This window comes from Dreissena polymorpha, chromosome 6 (assembly GCF_020536995.1).
Source record: "Dreissena polymorpha isolate Duluth1 chromosome 6, UMN_Dpol_1.0, whole genome shotgun sequence".
NCBI classification, from domain to species: domain Eukaryota; kingdom Metazoa; phylum Mollusca; class Bivalvia; order Myida; family Dreissenidae; genus Dreissena; species Dreissena polymorpha.
The window spans coordinates 28,565,007-28,587,021 of NC_068360.1; the positions used below are offsets into that span (position 1 = coordinate 28,565,007).

Consider the following 22,015-nt stretch of genomic DNA (forward strand, 5'->3'; position numbering starts at 1 on the left):
TTTTATGTTTCTTTTTCAAATATAAATGTATGTGATGTTTCATCATTTTAATTTGCTGAAATCACATTACATGTGTGTACTTTATGTGTATTTATTATTTTCAGAATATATTTGGAGCTATGAACTTAACATTGATGTATCTGATTTTACTATTCATCGTTGATAATGCTAAAGGTAAGTGTATGTAACTATAACACTCTATGAAATATACTATCATTCAAAATAGGTTGTCATTTTTAAATTAAGTAATTGCAGTCGAGTTAGAATGCAAAGAGTGCATTTCAATTAATTGGAATTTAGAATGTCCTTAAATATCATTTCAGCACAGGCGCACAATTGCCTCGAAAATAATAATTGTCGTGGAAACAAGTGCTATTGGGTGGACGATAAGTTAGATGATAAGTTAGAGGATTGTTGGTTGCGTGGCTGCAATGATGGATATTGGGGACCTAGTTGTAGAAGTTACTGTAATGATGAAAACTGCCTGTCCTGTGATCGCAAATCAGGAGGTTTATGTTCAATTTGCAAAAATGCATATTACAGAGTAAATTATGAAGAGTGTAAATCGTGTGAAAATTATACGAAACAAGGATGCAGATGTACAAGTCAGGCTGCGTGTAACGACTGTTTGGAAGGATACGATTTACATATGTCTTACAAAACGGTTCCTACATATGTGTGTCGTGCCTGTACAGATGGACGCTTTGGGAAACGTTGTACACTGTCATGCTCAATAGGATGCTCTGACGTATGTAACAAAACTGATGGAACATGTTTATGCAAACCAAACTATACCGGTGACAAATGTGAGACCTGTAATACAGGATTGTACGGACATCTTTGCGACAAAAATTGTTCCACAGGTTGTCTAAGTCCATGCAATAATGCTAATGGCTCATGTACATGTAAGCAACATTTTACTGGGGCGTTTTGTGAATCATGCATTAATGGCTGGTACGGTACAGAATGCAATCAACCTTGTTCAAATAACTGTGTCTCGTGTCATAATGCATCCAGTTGCATTTCTTGTCAAACTGGTAAATATGGGAACATTTGCCAGAATTGGTGCCCACGTACTTGTGAATCATGTGATTCTTCCGTGAATTGTACAACATGCACGACTGGGTTTTATGGTCCTTCCTGCCAAATCAATTGTAGCCATGGGTGTGCAAACACAACGTGTGACAAACGAGCGGGCACATGTTCATCGTGTTTAAAAGGCAAAACTGGACAGCATTGCATATACAATTGTTCAGAAGGATGTTTTGACGGAATGTGCACACAATACAAGGGAGAATGTTCACTTGGTTGTAAGCAAGGATACTATGGTAACAGATGTTTGTCTCAGTGCCCTATAAATTGTCTAGATTGTTCATCCGCGGAAAAGTGTGGCACATGTGAGCTTGGATATTATGGCGCATATTGCCAATTTAGTTGTAGTGATGGATGTGCTGAAAATTATTGTCACAAACAATATGGGACATGTTCACCGTGCGTAAAAAGTAAAACAGGAAAATACTGCACAGCTAACTGCTCAGAAGGATGTCTATACGAAAGTTGTAACCAAAATGACGGAAAGTGTACACATGGGTGTAAACAAGGATTTTACGGCCTGACGACATGTGAGAATCATTGTCCTAATAAATGTGTTACCTGCTCATCGGCGAAACTATGTTTAACATGCGCCAATGGATACTACGGTTCTAGATGCGGAAGCCAATGTCCCGACACGTGTCAGACCTGTGACGAACACGGTATATGTTTAACGTGTAAAGTCAACTATTTTGACCCAGACAAGAAATGTCAGTGTTTGCAAGGTTTGTGCGAGTCAATACCATGCGTTGCTTGTTCAAACAGTACCTACTATGCAAATGAACATTCGAATACCTGTTGCCCATGTAGCAGTCAATGCAAACATTCTCTCTGCTCATCAGCTGAACTGTGCACACATGGGTGCGAAAATGGATATTTTGGGACTGGGTGTGAGAATGTTTGTTCTATCCGAGATCAAATGTGTACGATATGTAATGAAAACACGTTAAATACGTTTGTATGCACAACCTGTATTGACAGGTTTTATCCGAATTCAAACAGAACATGTATACCGTGTTCCGCTAACTGTTTTGAAGGGAATTGTAATAACTCGACTGGGCACTGTGCAAATGGATGTAAAGATGGATTCTGGAATTTCAAGTGCGAAAACACATGTCTAGAAAATTGCTCAGTGTGTGATCAGGACAGCGGCAAATGCTTGATTTGCTCTACTTCAAGTTTGCATGGGATCAAATGCGAAAACACGTGCAATAGCAAATGTACCAATAAATCCTGTTATATGAATGGAAATTGTAAAAGCGGATGCCTTTCAAACTATTATGGCCCATCTTGTGACACGCAATGTCCGATAAACTGTGCACAAAATGGAAGTGAATCTCGATGTTCATCTGAAACCGGAATCTGCATGTATGGCTGCAATGCAGGGTTTACAGGAGGCAATTGTATGGCAGGTTAGATAACACTTTACAAATTAGTAATTTTATTGAGTTATTGGAGGTGTTTTTACAATTGTAATAATTTGTACAGCCATATTTAACTGTAATCCACATTTTAAGAAGTACAATTGCCTTAGTTTTACGTTTTTGCTGCAAACAGATCTCAAGCAAGGCAGCTCTTTAGATTCAATTTTCGCAGCTGCGATTGGAGGAGGATTTGCTGCTGTTTTTATAGTTGTTATCGTGATTGTTATCGGACTTGTTACCTTCAAGCGTAGAAAGTAAGTACACAAACTGCAAGGTACGTGATAGTCTGTACATAGGTTATGACAAATGATTTGCATACACGTTTTCACTGGTATTTGCAAATTGTGAACATGTAATAATAAGTCTTACAATTATTCCGATCTGTACTCATTTGTGTGCTTCTTTACAAATTTGTATTTAAAGAAACATACATAAAGGGATGCACTATTAAATATGAATATACATGAATTATAATTTCATCTTTTCTTTCATAGAACTCGTCACCCAAAGACTGCAATTGTTCGTGAAACATCATATGATGCCGCCATCTCCGTGGCACCGGTGTACGCGTCTGTTGTGCGTCATCGTAAGCAGTTTATGACACTACTGTATTCCTTCATCTCACTCAAATCTATTGTATATTTCATTACGCACTGGACGGCCATTATATGAATATTAATACATACTTACAAATCTAGTTCGATTTGCAATATTGCATAATTTGAGCATGCTTTAACTGAATTGAGTGGTGTCACTGCATCTATTTATGTAATGTATGTTAATGCTATTATTATATTAGATAAAATTATTGAAAAAACATAATGCAGATATCCATAAGCATGAATTGGCATATTTCTGAAGAAAACTTTTCCACATCAAGATATTGCAGGTGCAGTGTCTGTAAACACGTCCTCTGTGAAAGAAACCTCTTTCGGCAACGTGACAAACCCTGTCTACACGAACATCCTTAGCGACGAACACCTTGCGATGGCGAATGTTACTTCTGAAGACAGTCTGGAAGTCGGCAAGTAGTCTTTCAAACTAAGAGAAACAGAATTGAGAGTCTCTTAACTTATTGATTACTCTGGAGTTGTAATTGCCCTTATTATGACTACATGCAGTGTATTATCTTGTGCACAATTTGCATGTATTTTTATATTCAATCATTGATACAATATATGTTTTAGCACGATTTCTTGTTAACATGAGATTCCTTCGAAATGAAACTGTTCAGTTATTTCTCTACATAGATATGCTAATATGTGCAATTTATCAGAATACAATTATAATGCTGAACAGTGCTGAACAATGGTAACTTATGAGAATTCATGTTTATGATTAGATGAACTAGACAGTTTTGCACGACAGAATGCGATCAGATTTGAAGAGAATGGAGGTGTTTACTACAATAACGCCAATGAAGTAAAGAAATTCAAAACGCCAGTCGCAGAACTACAGAAGTACGTGATGTCTAAGGATAGACATTTCTTCAAAACCGAATTCGAGGTAAATTTTACCAAATTATTGTTTCCATCCGCTATTCTTTTACTTGAAGATAGTGATCAGTTACATTGTCACAAACAGCAAAACAATCAACGTAACCGACGTCACTGTTTTCAAACTGTCAATTCAAATAATTGGAGAGCAACAACCTGTTGCCATGCCGAACCAAAATAATTGTTAGAATGTACCAATGTATATATGTATCTACTGTTCTACTGATAGCTTTGTCGTCATAATGAATGCCCATACACGCACGTGCATGTTGTTTTTCATTGAACAACATTGTTTTCAATGTTTTGTTCTGTTCCAGAAATTCCCTTATGGTCTGCTAAAAGACTTCCAAGTGTCCCAGATAAAGGCAAACATCACCAAAAACAGATACAAGGGCATTTACCCATGTACGCAGATCAGTATTAAAACAAAATTTTATGGTTATCATCACCACCATTTTATTTGCAAGTGATATATTGACAGAAATGTACTATTAAGCGATTATATTTAATTGGGTCTAAAACAGTTGAAATTCTCTTGAATTAGTGGATCTTAAGTATTGAGTTATTAAATACTGATTAATCGAATCACTATTTTCTTCTTCTTGTTTTTTTTTCGATTTGAATAAAAATGATCTGATGTAAATGTTTATTTATGCTTGTAAGTTTTCTATATAATTCTTGCATAAGCGTGTGCGTATTATCCATTTTACCAGTTATATCACCAAATGCTTTTTGATGACGGTTCGAAATCGATGTCCACAACTAGAGTAATGATTAATTTAAATATAGCATAGCATGCATTGTATTGTACTGTAAAGACAATCGGCCATCTACCATAAAGAAAAGATGTGCGGACATAATTTCTCGCCTGATAATGTGAATGGATTTTTGCTGTTTGTAGATATTCCTTTTATGTAAAAAAAATGAATAGCCTATGTGAATAATGATTTACATCAGTTATACGTTTTCATCGTCTTGTAGATGATGCTCACAGAGTAAAAGTTCTTGGTGAGGACACGGACTATATCAACGCCAGCTTCATCGACGTGAGATCAGATTTGTTACTTAACTAAGTATTGCTTTGAATTAAATTATTAATTACAGAAATATGTCATATTATGCAACATTACTATGAGAGTAATTAGTTATGCTTAAAAACAATAAATGGTAACGGACTCAAGAATGTTTCAATAAGCCTTAGTCAATAAGCTTATTAAGATTAAAGATATGTTTAATCTTAATAAGCCTTTTTTTTCGTATTGCTATTGTTGTTTCTAGGGTTACAACAAACGACACGAATACATCGCTGCATTAGGTATGTATTACTAAACATCTTTAAATATATAATTATGTTTGTTAAGTTGCAATATCCTTATTGATGCAATCTTGTTGTTAAATATTTTTCAAAAAATGAGTTTTTAAGGACTAATTCTTATCAATTATGATTGTACAAATAAATTTCGATATACATGTAAAAACAAGACTTAAAATGCCCCACTAACACATTCGGTAGCTTATTGACTAATGAACTATTTTAGGTCCGATGTCTAAGCAGCTTGGTGACTTCAGAGCTTTCTGGAAAATGGTTTGGCAACAAAAGGTGGAGAAAATCGTCATGGTTACAAATCTAGTAGAAGAAAGGGTAAGTACGTTTGTTACTTAAACAATGTTTTTCTAGATTGCATGTTATCTATACTCCTATCGATGTTTTCATATTTTGAAAAAATCATGGGTCCATTTAATTATTTCGATCCGTCAAATTATGCTTATTATTATTGTAAATTTTCAAAAATGCCAGAAATAAATACACTTTCGAGTTGAATGCAGAGAAGAAACGACCGCTTAGTCAAAAAGTAATTGATTTTCACGGAGATTCTAAAAAACTCTTCAAGTTTGTATCAGAATTAACAGGAAAAAATACTGATAACCCTATGCCGGAAGGTGAAAGCGACACCGCGATAGCTGAAAATTTTGCCGATCACTTCCTGGATAAAATTAACAAAATTCGAGATGCCCTTGCAAGTTTCGAAAAATTCACACCCGATCACAAGGAAGTACCATGTTTCGGTATGTTCGAGGATCTAACCCAAGATGAAGTGAAAAAGATCATCTTCAAACAAAATCATGCGAACTAGATGCATTGCCAACAAGAGTACTAAAATCATTTTTAAACGAGTTACTACCGTTCGTGACAAAATTGGTTAATCTCTCTCTGAGTCAAGGAGTTTTTCCTTCAAAATTTAAACAGGCAATAGTAAGACCACTTCTTAAGAAAATTGGAATAGACCTGAGTTATGCCAACTATAGACCAGTGAGCAACTTATCATTTCTATCGAAAGTGATTGAAAAGGCTGCTCTGTTTAGACTCAATATACACGTAAATGAAAACAATCTCCTTCAAAAAAATCAGTAAGCCTACAGACAATTCAATTCTTGTGAATCTGCTTTACTTAGACTAGTCAATGATATACTCGAAGGTATGGAGGAACAAGAGGTTACAGCACTTATCGCCATTGATTTAAGTGCTGCCTTCGATACAGTCGATCATGACATTCTACTAGACGTGTTGCAAAAACAATACGGTGCATGTGGCACGGCACTAAACTGGATAGACTCGTATCTTCGTCCAAGAAGCTGTCGCGTAAGTGTTAATTCAGCTTTATCGGCGGCACGTTCTTTGGAGTGTAGTGTCCCCCAGGGTAGTTGTCTTGGTCCATGGCTCTACCTGACGTACGCTGGAACACTGTTTGATGTCGTTCCTCCCTCCATCAAAGTCTACGGTTTTGCAGACGACCACACCGCAAACAAGCGATTCAAACCTACATCTTCTTCTGTTGAAAGAACTGCCATTCAAGAACTTGAAATTTGTGCACTCGTTATTTACAACTGGATGAACGAGAATAAACTGAAAATGAACGCATCAAAAACGGAATTCATCATGTTCGGTAGTAGACCCCAATTAAATAAATGTCAATCTAAAGAAATATATATTGCTGGTGACACTGTTAAAGCAGAAAAATGCATACGGTATTTGGGTGCATATTTAGACGAAACACTAAATTTTAAAGAACACATCAAAATTAAGTGCCGTACAGCCATGTACAACTACCTTAAAATCAAAAACATAAGGAGATACTTAACAAAAGAAGCAACAGAAATACTCGTTTTGTCTTTGGTAATATCCCATCTGGATTATTGTAATCTCATCTTGTATGGAACAGCTCAATGCGAAATAAACAAAATGCAACGTATCCAAAACATGTGTGCCAAATTGGTACTCGGCCGACAGAAATATGACAGTTCAAAAGATGCCTTGTATGAACTACACTGGCTACCAGTAAAGGCTATGATAAAATTCAAATTACTGAACTTCATGTATAATTGTTCTGTTGGTAACGCGCCAAAATACCTTACAGAACTTTTAAAAGAAAACGTACCAGCACGTGACCTACGATCTACCGTCTCGTATGACGGATGTTATGATGTGAAACGCACACAGAGAAAAACTTTCATGGACAGGAGTTTCGGAGTTGTTGGTCCGAAACTGTGGAATGACCTTCCATCAAGCATCCGGACTTCCGCATCAATAAACATTTTCAAAAGGAATTTGAAAACATTTCTCTTCAGCGACTTTTACGCCCTATTTTAATTTGAATACCTGTGATTTAAAAAAATAATCGAGACTCAGTTGTGCAGGCTTATTTGTCACTAGGACTCATAGGACCAAGCAATTAAAGAATTGTGCGGGCTTCTTTGCTCGAAAAGGATATTTATTGTACAAGTGACTGGTAATCAAGAATCATTAGGGCTTCTTTGCTCAATGATTGAATTACATAAACCAGCTGTCTTTTAGTCATGCTTAGGCCTTCTAGTTGTGTCTTATAGTCACACTGTAATTTTAACCTTCAAGTTGTGTCTTGTAGTCACACTTGGTCAGCCTATTTGTGACTTGTAGTCACGATAGTTCAAATAAGGTTAAAACCCAAAAGAAGTGTCCTTAAGTATGACAGGTGACCGGTAGATGCGAGATCCGACAGCCAGAGTGCAGAAATATCCTTTTACGTATCCTTTTAGTTAATGAAAAACACTGTCTTTATGTTGCCAAATATTTTATCATGTTATCATTATAATTATTGTCTTAACTCTAGTTAATATATCAATTTATTACATAATATTTTTCTTTTACTGTGTTTTAATAGTGTAGCCGGTATTGTTTTATTGCTTAAGGTCCTTACAGCAATATTTTTATATCACACATTTTTAGATCATTAATCCTTTAATTAATGCTGCATAATATTATCAATATCTCTTATTTTTTATCGATTTTATGTACATATATATGTTTTGTACAACGCCATTGAATATAATTATATAAATATGCGTTTCATCAAATTAGCAAGTTTCAAGTTTTATTGTATTTGTGAAATAAGCATATTGACGTATGGAAGCAAACGTTCTCCTATACAAACTATATGTATAAATACGGTGTATCATATACGTCTGTGAATCATTGTTCTCCTGTATTTAAAAAAAGACTTCTTCAATGTTGTTGTTTTGCAGACGGTCAAATGCGAGCAATATTGGCCTGATGCAAGTGTAAGTCAAGTATATGGTGACATCCGGGTTGTTTGTCAAAGCGAAAATCACTATGCTGAGTTTACGAGACGGACATTTACGGTCATGAAGGTATACGCCGTATGTGGATACACATTTATGTTTATACCGACATATCGATGGTGCGGCTCTAAATCAGGACAATTGCATTATTATATGATAAAGCGGTTATCAAGTGTGTGTTTTGTGACTACTGTCGGGCGAAGTGTTAGGTTTGAGTATTAGCCGTTACTATCATGTGCTTTGATAATCGTTTTGTGTTTTTAAGTGTTCTGTAGTTTAAAAGGGACTACAAAATAAGAAGTAAAAAATCACGCTCACATCTAAATTCTTCTATTTTGCTAATCGACAAAGTGCTGCTTAAATATGTTACTTTTGTAAAGCAACGTGACTTTGAATAGCTGTCATTCATGTGTACTTTTCTGTACAGTCCAATGAAGAGAGAATTCTGCACCACCTACATTTCACAGCGTGGCCGGACAAAGACGTTCCAGAAGACGTCACGTCGATAATTGAGTTCAGAGAGAAAATCTTACATGCTCCAGTAGTCTTAGGAGGACCTACCATTGTGCACTGCAGGTAAATACAAAAGCTACACTCGTGAGACATGTGGGATAGAGAAATATTAAGATGAATGATTAAGGGCAGTGGGAATGAATAGCTTTGATACGGATTTTTCAGACAAAGTTAAAGAAATCCTAGTCATTAATATTTGTAAATAGTGAAAACTGAATCGAAAAATCTGTTTCAAAGGCTTTCATATAATATCGGAAAGTATGTTTTTGCGTACAGTGCAGGCGTCGGTCGGACCGGTACTTACATTGCTATAGACACTGTGACAAAGGAGGGAGAGTCAGAAGGGGCAGTAGATATAGCAGGATGTGTGCTCAACATGCGACAGAACAGGCCCAACATGGTCCAGACTGCGGTAAAGTGCTAACATCTTTTGAATATTATTGGCAGTAAATGTTCGCTCCTACTGCAAAGTCACTTCGCTGAATTCTTTGAACACCGATGTCGTTTGTCTTTTCTCATCAAATACAAAACATCCGACTGTACGTTAGTGTATATCATGTTTGTTTTATGTTGGTACCTCTGTGTTATTTCGATATTGTAAAATGACATCTAAGAAAGATTTGTCTTAGTTTGATTGCTAATTTCACAAGAGCATTATCCGAAAATTGAAAAGGCATGAATGCATGGAATAAGACGCTTGCGTTAAACTACACAATTACTAGAATGTTATCACTTTCAATCATGTCATAGGAAATTTGCTTATAGCTTGTAAACTTGTATGTTTAGGGTCAATACGAGTATATTCACCACGCCGTGGTCCACTCTCTAACGTTCGACTGTAAACATGTGGCCGGTGAAAAGTTCCAGTCATATATGAACAATGTTTCCAAGGAACAAATCAGAAACATATTTCACGTACGAAATTAATGAATTGGATAACACGCATAATATAAAACAAAGTATATGCATAATCATATATGAAGTAACACATATATGCGCGGGCATGTGTTAAGTGCAGTAAAATCATTTGATATATATAAATATATAAAAATGGTCAATCCATTTAATATGTTTTGCAAAAATAAAAATAACACATTTTGTTTTGTAGACATTGCAAGAGACAAAAACGCATGTGTCGTTGGAGGGAATGGAGGCAGTGGAAAGAAACACAAACTTCACTGACAAAAACAGAAAAGGGCCCGATATTCCAGGTTATACTCTTTACTTGTGTTTTGTTATCGTTTTGGTACATACATATACTTTTAACTGTTTGTATATGCGGGTTTGGTAACAATCAAACATACTCTTGTGTTAAAGCGTTAAAACACTTAAATAGGTGATGTTCATCGACCAAGACTTTACCTGAACCACAGACCAGGTGCATCAGACTATATCAATGCAGTATTTGTGAACGTATGTAGAACAATGAATGTTAAACTATTTGTTGCATATTATTACAAAGACCTGAAATTTGAACTGATTTTTTAATGCAACTCTTTTTAATTAAATAAATATTGATGCTATGACATATTTTTGTGTATCATAGAGCTTTCAGGTCAAGAATAAATACATCCTTGCCCAGTCACCTCTTCCAAACACAGTCGCCGAGTTTTTGTCGTTAGTTGTCCAAACGGATTGTGCCTGCATAGTCAATTTTGAATCCACATCGGCAACTAGAAATGTGAGTTTAGTTTATAATAGTCGGATACTTATGTACAACTAAAAAAAAATAAATAACTGGTGATGTTTTCGACACTAAGCATCATGCACGAGTTGTATGAATACTCACAAGTTGCTGCATGTACGCATGCACTTTTTTTGTAAATAAAATCATACTTAACGCTAAATTGTTAATTTAAAAGAAAGTAATATATACAAGTCTGTACCATTACAATATGACAATTTTTGCCTTACCCAACTCCAACAGGATGTCGGTGTATATGTTCCCCCAGACAACAAAGTGTTAAAAAAGGGGATCTTCAACGTCCGTTGTTCGAAGGCAGACGCTAATGCGTACCGTATCAAACGAACATTAACAATTGATTACCATGGAAAGGTTTCTGTTTTGTCTTTATTTGTCAATTTTGTATCAATTATATTTCCACTTGTGCATATATTCAATAGACGTTTTAATCTGATGTAATATTTAATATTCTCTTCCATAGAATTCAAGGCATGAACCAATAGAGTTTACTTTGTGGTATATATTTGACAGCTTTGAGAAAATTATTTAAAGTCAATAAGTAGATTTAATCAACTGATCTAAATAAAATATAATAATGACGCAATAATATACAATAAACTGGTATTGCATTTGTATTATACTAGGAGCTGTGTCTAACGCACCTGGAATTCACTGATTGGAACAAGGATCAAAACCTTCCAAATTCGCCGTCTGACTTCCGTCGATTGATTACAGAAGTAGATATTGTTACAGCCACTGCGAATGCTGATAGACCCGTACTTATACATTGCCTGTAAGTTGTGTAATTTGTTCTTATTTCTTAGCATAACTATGTTTTGCTTGTTATAGCTAATGCACATTACACGTGTGTATATCGTTAACATTAACTCGTAGTTTTTATGAAGAAGGATATGGTTCCAAATTTAAATAAGCTATTTTAATTTAGCTATACTTCTAGGTGTCTTTAAAAGATATTAGCATCCGTGTGTGATAAACGAAAGCTGAATAAGCCGGTCACAAGTCGAACACCACAGGCTCTACATCAAAGCAAACAATGCCGTTGTGTCACATTGCAAAACATGTAACAAATACCTGAAATGCTTTTCCATGTTCGTTTTCAAATCCACGCATGATCGGCTATTCCGCAGGGACGGTGCCAGTAAATGTGCTCTGTTCAGTGTCGTTGCCTCCCTGCTACAAACAATGGAGGTGGAGCATGAAGTAAGCATTGTTAACGCTGTCAGGAAAGTGAGGACAAGACGGAAAGGTGCCATTCCTAACTCAGTACGTGGATCGTTTTGCCAGTTTAATTATTAGGTCATTCGACCTAGAAAAACTAGCGTGAGTATTAAGATAGACTTCAAAGACAATGTATTGGTCGTCCCACATTTATTTTGGGTAAGTCTTATTCAATATTAAAGATATTGACATGCCATTCAGTTCTTATGCGGCGTTTAATTATAACAATCAAATCAACAAGGACATTGATCAAATTAGATCTTGATGGATCATATAATTAATTGAAAGCCAGTGTGATATTAAACAAATAATAATCAAGTTGAGTCGTTTGTCGGTGGGTATTGACTTGTTTGCGTTCCAATATCATTTGCTTGGCCCATTTATATATTGAAACATTTATCGTGATTCCAATAAGAAGCACGTCGTATGATGTTCTATGAAGACTCGTTGAATAAATTAAGCTTTATTTTAACATATTCGGAATGAAACTGCAAAGCGTATATAAATGGCACCATACAGTTTATTGCTTGCGCTCAACGAATGTGTATCGTTTGACTCTGCCTTTTTTCCAAATAATGAAGGCCATTTAAAAAAAACGATGGCAAACAATATAATACCAGGAAAGCGTCGAATACAAATGTGTTACAAATTTATTAAGCAATGCAAGAAAACATGAAGCACTCGCAGTTAAGATTTCTAAGCCGTGCTTAATAAACTTATCAGTATGCAACAATAACATATTATTCTCTATATACTAACATCAGATGACACTGAACATAGTTAATTGTGTGTATGTTTTATTCCACAGGAGCAGTTTCAGTTTTGCCATGACTGTGTCCTGGACTACATCAAGAGTCCCAACGCCTACTCCAAATTCATTGCAGAGATCTAAAAATAATATCATGAAATCAGCTACTGGGTCTAAAAATAAAAATTAAGATATCGCTAAGAACAGCAATATAGTACATTTCCTTACATTGTGTAATTAAATTGGATGAATATACCCCTTTATTGCTTTGTTTAATTTGAATCGCGAAGCTAAGAGGTTAATATTTATTAACACAATTGAGCTTTATGATGTATATGGGCTTTTAATTTGAGTATTGACATTTTTTAACCGTGATAAAAAATCTATGCTTTTCGGTTCCAAGGCAGAAACGTCACTTTACAAAATTAGTTTAACAATTTATGTCGTGTTGAAAATTTCTTTTTGTGCTATATAGGCCAATCCTTATTTGCCTTTAACTAAAAGTTTTAAGGATATTAAAAAGACATTTTATGTCCTTACAATGATTTCTTGAGGTTAATTATGAGTATACGTAAACATTGGTTACGCATGCGAACTCCACGATATGCAAGAAAATTCGCCTGTTGTATGATGTTAGACTTAAAGGTTATTACATAGTTTACCTTGGATCGATTATGCATAGCCTAGTTAAACAACAATTTTGTAGTACATGCACACACGAATTCTAGAAATTAAACAGATTTTTTAGATCGGAGCAGGAAGGTTTTGATGTTCAATGCTATGTTATGTACTTTATTTGCACCTGTCCTAATCCTACAACACGTTGGTGTGTGCTATTTGGATGCAGTAGAATGACCACTTGTCAAAGATTGTAGATGTTCTTATTTAATGTTTGTATTTAATGTCTTATGTATAACATAAATTGAACACATATTTCTTCCATAATATATTTTAGTTGCGTTTTTTCTATATTAAATGATGTGAAAAAATAATGACAGAATATTGCATGTGATAAATTACTAAAGCATATTTGTTTTAATCCATACCTACTATAATTTTATAATAAAAATAATAGTTGTATATGTAGTATATTAATTGTGTTTGATTCAACATTTGATAAATGCATGCTGTATGCTTAAACGTTGATAAAGGCAATCAACCAAAGACAAAGGTGCAGTATTTTCATCACACGATATTGAGTTAGCTTCGTAAATAAGCATGTAAATGTTTCATATTTATTTCGATTATTAATCATTGTGTATCAACCATTATGTTTCGAGTTTTCTGCTGTACTTCTTTTGCGAATTTATAATGTATTCAAACATCGCTTGCTTGCCGTCTGTCACGTGATCATAATGGACATGTGCAAACTTTAATATAGGTAAGAATCACAATCACACATGTAAAGATTATCACAAGTACTGAATGTAAACATGTATTTTATTTACAAACTGGAATTATTATTATATTATTTGCTTTAATCATATTTGTTTTACTTATATTGCATGTATTAAAACTTCTATTTTTCGTAATAAATTCAATCTTTGTAAATTAAAGTTTTTACTTTATAACAATGTTTTGAATATTGTTTTTAACACACACACACACTATCAATATGTAGTTAATAAGAGAATAATAATTTAACAGTTCCGTAATACAAGTAATTTTTTAAGTATAACAACCATATGTTTAATAAAATGAACTTGGTCTTCGTGGTGTAGTACACGACAAGAACTCTTATTAAACGTGCACAGATAGAGCAAGACGCATTGTTTCACGTGCAATACCAAGTTTCCGAAATGCTGATTTCGTTGACTTCATACGGACGGACGGACGATCAGACAGACAGACAGACAAACAAGACGGACAGACAGACGGACAGACGGACGGACGGACAGACAGACAGACGGACGGACTAGTATAATATTATTTGCTTTTATCATAATATTTATTTTTCTTATATTGCATGTATTACAACTTATATTTTTCGTCATAATTTCAATCTTTGTAAATAAAAGGTTTTACTCTAAAACAATGTTTTGAATATTGTTTTTAAACACACACACACACTATCAATATGTAGTTTGTAAGAGAATAATAATGTAACAGTTCCGTAATTCAAGTAATTTTAAGTATAAAAACCATACGTTGAGTCAAATGAACTTGGGCTTCTTGAAGTAGTACACGAGAAGAACGAATATCAACGAAGTTCAATGAGAGGCTTACTAAGAAACAAACTAGGCGAATTTCTTGACAAGAGACCTGGATAAAAGAAAAATTGCATATCTTTAAATAAATACTTTGTTATTGAGGTTTGCTATCGAGCAACGTTTCTTATGTATGCGTATACATGTTTGTACCAAGGGTTTAATCAAGCGGTTGTGTCTCATCGATATCATTCATGTTTTTAACGTAGTTTTATGCACTGATTTTAATTAAGCCTGGTCTGTAGGCTTGGAAGAATCCAACTTTAAACCATTGGATGATTCAAATTATTATTAATAAGTAATTAACACAAACAAGTAGGTTCACGAAGGTCCATAATTAGCCCTATATTTAAAAAAATAAAAAATAAAGTACAAAATATGTACGCGTTTTATATTACTTCTTAATACTAAACTCAAGCTCGTTCATATTAACCCATTTATGCCTAGCGTCCTGAAAAAGGCCATTGCAAACAGCGTAGACCCAGATGAGACGCCGCATAATACGGCGTCTCATCTGGGTCTGCGCTGTTTGCTTAAAGTTATTTCTGTAAGAAATATTCTAAATATAGAAATAAATATACTAGACATTCCTAATTTTGGAAATAATTTGATCCAATTTAGAAGGATGGGAGAGTCCACTTGGCTTAAATGGGTTAATTGGGGCAGTAATGAAGATGCTAATAGATTTACAATTCGGTGGTTGTAAAAAGTGTAGCAGTCTACAGCTTTTTTGTTTTAGTTGTAATTTATTTAACACAAACACTGATTGGGGACCAATATTCAAAGACAGTAAATAAGAGAACAACCTGTGTAATCGAGTACAATTGAGTTATCTTGCAAAGTAAGAATACTTTTAATTGCACAACCCTTTATGTTTTTTTCAGATTAAAACAATTAAGCTTATTTTATTTCATTCAAACTTTGCCTTTGTAATTGTTATAAATCACTAAATGGTTGTTTAAAAAACACATCGATGGTTCAGCGTGGAGGATTCTAAACATCACCATCAGCATGCGATTATTTTCATCGTCAAGAAGGAGGTGGTCAACAGCGTAACCAAACAGTTATGCTTATATAATCATATCAGAAGCTTGCTTTTTTAAAAATAAAAACTAATCGTTGTGATATGATCGGATTGCACTACTTTCAAAACCATACAAGTAAGAGATTGCCTATGTTAGTAAGTTCTTCATCGAATGCTTATTCAAGCGAGTCAGACTTTGTTTACCAATTGAAAACATACATCAATTTAGATCAAATACATGTTCGGCGAGCGATATCTCATGAAAATCTAGTGACATTAAACGTTTCCCCATGAAGGACTAATATGCAATAAGTTCTTTCTTAGTCTTAAAATATACATGAATGTGGAAGAGGCATGATCAATTAAATGCATTAACTATCATATAATGGTGCTGATAATAAACAGTTGAAATTCGAAACCACAAGGGTGACCTATTTAATGCAGTTGCATCGTATGAAGAAACATCCAATCTTCATGCATATTATACCCATCTTATCGTCGTGACCTTTAGTATCACAAAAAATGAACACGAGCCATTATTCAAAATTCTACACGAACACTCTTATATTACGAATCATGATTAAACCGGTTTCTTCACGGCTTATGGTTTTCACGTCAAATTGTTTGCAAAATGCCCTTAAATACAACGTAACATATTAGGCGCTCATATGTGAACAGCTAGTAAAGCTTGTGTTACTGTTGATTAAGGAATTAAAAGTTTAATACGCATGCATATATGTTAAAATCATGTGCTTATTAAGTGTGATACCTTAAAACAACCCATTATATATAAAGAATACAACTAATATAGCTTGTTAGCTAAAACAGATGTCATTTTCCATATGAGCTGATATTTTTCTATATTGCTGCTCATACGTCAACCATGAGAGTTAAATCATACGTTTGCGTTCAAAATTCAATACCAGCCCGTTTGGACACGGTCGTTTTATTGGATCAACCGGGTCTGCGGCGGAATATTTTTGTTAAGGTCATTTCATTGTCAAGCATGGCATCAAATTTGTAATCGTTTACTCTTACCAAAGCACAGATATGTTCGACATAAATGATTTTTTAAATATACTTGGTAGTAGAGATAAGCATGCTAAGTGGGAGAGTCAAGAAAAATAAACATGTCACTTGATCTGCATGAAACTATGTCAGTGATTCAACTGTAACCCTAAAACCGGGACTGTTACAATGATAATGATTTACAATAAATTTATATACTCAGATGGTTTCAAGAGATCTATGTTAACTGGTTATGCTACGAGAACTTTAGATTGTGTTTCATTTAAAATAGCAGGTTCGATACTAGCTAGCAAAATTAATAACATTATTTTGTAAAGTGAACAATGTCTATTTTTTTCTATCTGAGCTATTTTTAACTTACGCATAATTTTAAAAAAGCTTTACATGCCTTTAATTGATCGTCTTCGCCGTCACTGTTTTCGATTATGTTAACGTTTTCATGATTCTTCGCTATTTCTTAGGTAAAGCTATTTTATGGTTGACACTGATTCTAGGTCGGATAATACACCCATACCAAAACTTTATTTGCATAGTTTTTAAATCTTGAAATGATACAATATATTTTTTTATAAGTAACCGTTTTGCATACCAAACATTCATATCCAGATGACTTTATTTTAACATATTGCTTTTTATATTTCATTTCTGACTTGATTTAATGCGGTCAGTGAAAACAAACAATACAAAACAGAATATATAATAATAATTAGTTTAATTTAAGACCAATAAATATTGCTATACCTTAAATGCAAATAAAGAAGAAGTAGAACACTTTAAGAAATTTTAAGGACAACAACACTACCTTCATAACATGTAGGTTAAAATACATATACAGTGCGGATATATACAACTATTATTAATGCACGTAGCTATCAAATTTAAGCATATATACACACACTAAGTTGAAATTTTCGAGATAACAAACTCATGTATTAATTATTGCATACCATTTTAATAAATATATAACAAATTCGTGTATATTATTTAATCTTAAGACATACATTCACTGGTTATTACTGCTAACGATTAAATGGCACTTAAAAGAGTGCTATAATAATTATCATGGCAAAAAAATTATGCGAGAGAGAGAGAGAGATTAGACCCCCTTAAAATGTTAAAAAATTATCAAATTATCATACGTTTTACTTACATCAGAATATCTTTTTCGAGAATAAGCTGATTCCTGTCCGGTGTATAACAATTCTTTTGTACGAGAGATGGAATGGTGACATTTACGATATTAAATTTTACACACACATTATGTGCTATATGGATGAATTTCCACAGTCTTAAACAGTATCCGTTACTAAAACAAAATATCAACCACCTTATGCGTTGGTTTATCTTAACTCAAAAGGGCAACAAAGTGGTGCCTATAGTGACCCTACGTTTGGAGCCTTTACGAACATTTTACATATTATAGGGGCCTTTTTCACAGATTTTGGCATGTGTTGAAGTTTGTTATGAAATGCTTTACATTGATAAATGTAAACATTGGATATAAAAAGCTCCAGTAAAAAAAAACAAGAATAAAATATCCTGGAGTAAAAGTCTAACGCTTAGACATCTCGACCATCCGTGCTTATACAATGAGGTATGTGTTTTATACTTTATATAAGCAATTCTCTTAGTTTCACAAAATATAACGACAACAAAATAACTCTCCGAATTATTCAATCGTTTCGCGTTGCAACGCTTTATAATTTTCAGGTTTTTAAATCGCAAAAATTTGCGCATAATAGATATTTTTGAGCATAGTAAATGTTCGGTATGACTGTTTCCTCACAATTATGATAACTAAAACGAACATGTGCGTATCTGAAACAACTTTTTTAAATTTTGTCAATTGACCAAAACGTGAAAAGGCCCTTTAAGCCTCAACCAAATTCATCCAATAAATTGTACCAACGCCATACCAAGCAGTAGTTATTTTATAACCATTTTCCAATATTCACGCAACAGGCCGTTCACTGCAAGTTGTAACAAAAGCGACGAAGATTACCCCCATTCTTAAAAGGTTTAAGAAGGCTGAAAACGTATGTAATGTGTAAAGAAGGTTGATACAAATTACATATGCACGAATTCTATGATAATGAAAGTGCCTGAAAGTTTTAATGCTGTAAAATTGAAAATATAGGAGAACGCATGCGGGGAGGTATGTTTCAACTCATTGACAGACCGACCGAAAACAGACAGACAGAAGGAAAAACACACGAACATACGTCCATAGACATTCTAGTACATACCGTTTAATTCGTTACGAAGCAAACTCACTTGTGTAGTGTTTGATGCAGGATGATAATGTTGCGCATGAACAACGTCTTACCATAAGGACCAATACCAGCACGGTTGAATATAGAACGTTGAAAAAGTGGGGGAACGTCTGCGGACAGGTTTTTGTCTACGGACAGACAGGCGGACAGATAGACGGACAGACGTTATAGTGATTCCAGTATTCCCCTTTTACTTTTTGACGGGGGTAAAACTAGTATCTAGCAATGTAACAAAAAAGTGTGGTGATTAACCATGCAGTTTTACAGATACACAGGGATAAAACTAGTTTCTTGTTATAATAAGTGGTGTCAAGAATATGTGCAAAACGTGCAAGTGCAATACAAAATACACTTACATTTAAAGGTCACATCCGTATCTGCATATTTCTTATTCAATTTTGATACATCACAGTTATTTAGACAATACCTCGCTAAAACCTATAGAATATATTGTTTCATTTCAATTCACGTTTAAAAACACTGACCTTTATATGTACAATTAAACGAGGAACACTCGTCGTATCTCTGGTGCTTAATAGTTTATAATACTATCAAAGTTTCTATCGAATGTTTACGGGTTATGATTAAAACATCATAACGATGGTTAAACATGTGCCATATAAACATTGAACTAAGCCAAGACCATCCTCAAGGTAGCTCTTTGAACAAGAAATAATTTTTTTAAAAGGGACAAAATTTATGGTTTGGCCTTCATATTTTTCTGCAAAGAATCATAACGCCATTTACGCCCGAAACAATATGTACCCAACCCCAATCTCCAAAAAAAATAATCAATTGCAAGCCGTTGGTGAGAGTTATTAATAGCCTATTTAATAGTTAGATTCATTCTTACAACAATTTAAGGGAAACGTCTACACTATCTACATTATTTGACTCGATATTGAGAAAGGTGAAAGCAAAGCTTGCTTACTGATTTGACAGTTCTTTACACTGAAAACAGCTGTACATGTACAAGTGTAACGGTTGACAGAATCGCGTTGCCATTTGATGATATGATTCTCCACATTTTACAAGTTCTAAACGCAAGAATGGTACATGTTTGCAATTGTAATTAATAATGCATACATGACTTTTTCTGACCATATTCTCAGCACAACCCAACGTGGTAAAGAGTGAAATTGAATATGTTTATGTCAGTAGCAATCACTTGCAGATTTTCCAGAGCTTTAGCTCAAACAAAAGTTGCATATTGAATGCGTGATTAATGGTGAATGTTATCAATATCATTACATAAACATTACTCCTGAACCAAGGTCTCCTCTAAGATGGCGCTCAGTGCGAGTGAAAAGTCAGTGCTGGTATAAAGTTTCAATGACTGAATGTGTACAATGCAAAACCTGTGGGCTACATCAAGTCTTTTAATGTACAGCTGTGTGCATGTATTTTAAAATTCACATCCGTAAAGCTCTTAAGGTATGATCACTGCTTGGTGTGACGTTTTAAGTGTAAGTAGGTTTAAATCTCCTGAATGTAACCCACTATTTATTATGTTAAGGAACGTTCCTCGCAGTTTGTTGCTAGCGACATTCAATTATTAGGTTTAAAAATGTGACTTGTCGCATATAACCCCTAAGTGGCTGTATAACTTAACTCTATTTAGTTCTTTCGTTCCAATATACCACTTTCTTTCACGACTGTTAGACTTTTAATTGAAAACTTGAAACAATATTTTAGCCATATTTGAAACCAACTACGACAAAAAGAACAAATAGCAAGAACAAATATCTGCCATTCGCGCAAAGAAAGCCACTTTTGTAATGGAATAAAAAGAACGATTTTGATTATAAGATAAAAATTCGCAAGCTTTAGTTGATATAAAATGTTTATAAAAACAGGGTAACGATCAAACCGTGTAACCGATGGATAACGTGATTACCAGCTAGTTGGTGTGTGCCTTCCAAAACAATTTGCTAAGAAAACTTTTGATATCAAACATGCCCAACAATGCAGCATGCAACCCGTAAAGAAAATCAAACCGCTTAAATTAAACTTTGCTTACACTTAACTAAAATTAAACGTGACTATCTTTGCTATACAGAAAATGTACTGATATCAGTTTGTATATATCCTTGTAATGCAGATGACCCACTTTCATTATTTGATTGGGATTCGATGTCATGTTCCAAATTAAACTAGTTGTTAAATATTATAACGAATAGTGATGCTTTGTTAAGGATTGTGTGTGTTAAAAGCCGCATTTTAGGGAATGTCCATTCCCTTCGGCGGCGGATCTTTTTTGCATAGTTCTCGTAACACACATCATTTCATTTAAAAACTTCCAATCGGTCTCGGCGGAACATGTATCGAATACTTTTGTTAGTAATCATTTATATTAGTCAAGCCTTGACAGTAGTATGTAACATGTACTTTTAATTAAAACCAATGTTTTAAAAGTTATTTGGTTTTTGTCATTGAAAAAGTATATTTGGCATGGAATATAAGTTTTCATTTTTTAGTCTATCAGTAGGCATAATACCAATTGAAAATCAAAAATTTAAAAAAAATACGGCTTTTGGCTCTTAACTATCTTTTTGAAAGTTACATTACCTATATCAAAATTTACATATGTTGTTTATGTTGAAAAGAGAAATATGTTTTCTGCGGTGATTTTTCTTAAATGTGCAATAAGCAGAATTCTGTTTACAATT

General features: G+C 34.2%; 2 protein-coding genes across 2 annotated transcripts in view; both read left to right on the top strand.

Annotated features, from left to right (window-relative positions):
* LOC127833930 (cell death abnormality protein 1-like) overlaps positions 1–3,559 on the top strand; it is a 10,903-nt gene extending 7,344 nt beyond the window's left edge. Inside the window, exons 2-6 of the mRNA XM_052359447.1 lie at positions 105–174; positions 324–2,504; positions 2,650–2,770; positions 3,011–3,102; positions 3,406–3,559. Coding sequence (XP_052215407.1) covers positions 120–174; positions 324–2,504; positions 2,650–2,770; positions 3,011–3,102; positions 3,406–3,548 — 2,592 coding nt within the window. The 5' untranslated portion in view covers positions 105–119 and the 3' untranslated portion in view covers positions 3,549–3,559. The remainder of the gene's footprint in view (positions 1–104; positions 175–323; positions 2,505–2,649; positions 2,771–3,010; positions 3,103–3,405) is intronic.
* Positions 3,560–3,631: 72 nt separating this feature from the next.
* Positions 3,632–14,842, top strand: LOC127835546 (receptor-type tyrosine-protein phosphatase kappa-like). Its single transcript, XM_052361982.1, has 17 exons — positions 3,632–3,638; positions 3,859–4,022; positions 4,330–4,417; positions 4,994–5,058; positions 5,291–5,327; positions 5,551–5,654; positions 8,573–8,698; positions 9,057–9,205; positions 9,419–9,554; positions 9,929–10,057; positions 10,251–10,353; positions 10,479–10,555; positions 10,689–10,823; positions 11,070–11,198; positions 11,471–11,619; positions 11,975–12,110; positions 12,874–14,842. The coding sequence occupies exons 1-17, from the start codon at positions 3,632–3,634 to the stop codon at positions 12,955–12,957; spliced, it is 1,818 nt and encodes a 605-aa protein (XP_052217942.1). The 3' UTR covers positions 12,958–14,842.
* The last annotated feature ends 7,173 nt before the right edge of the window (positions 14,843–22,015 follow it).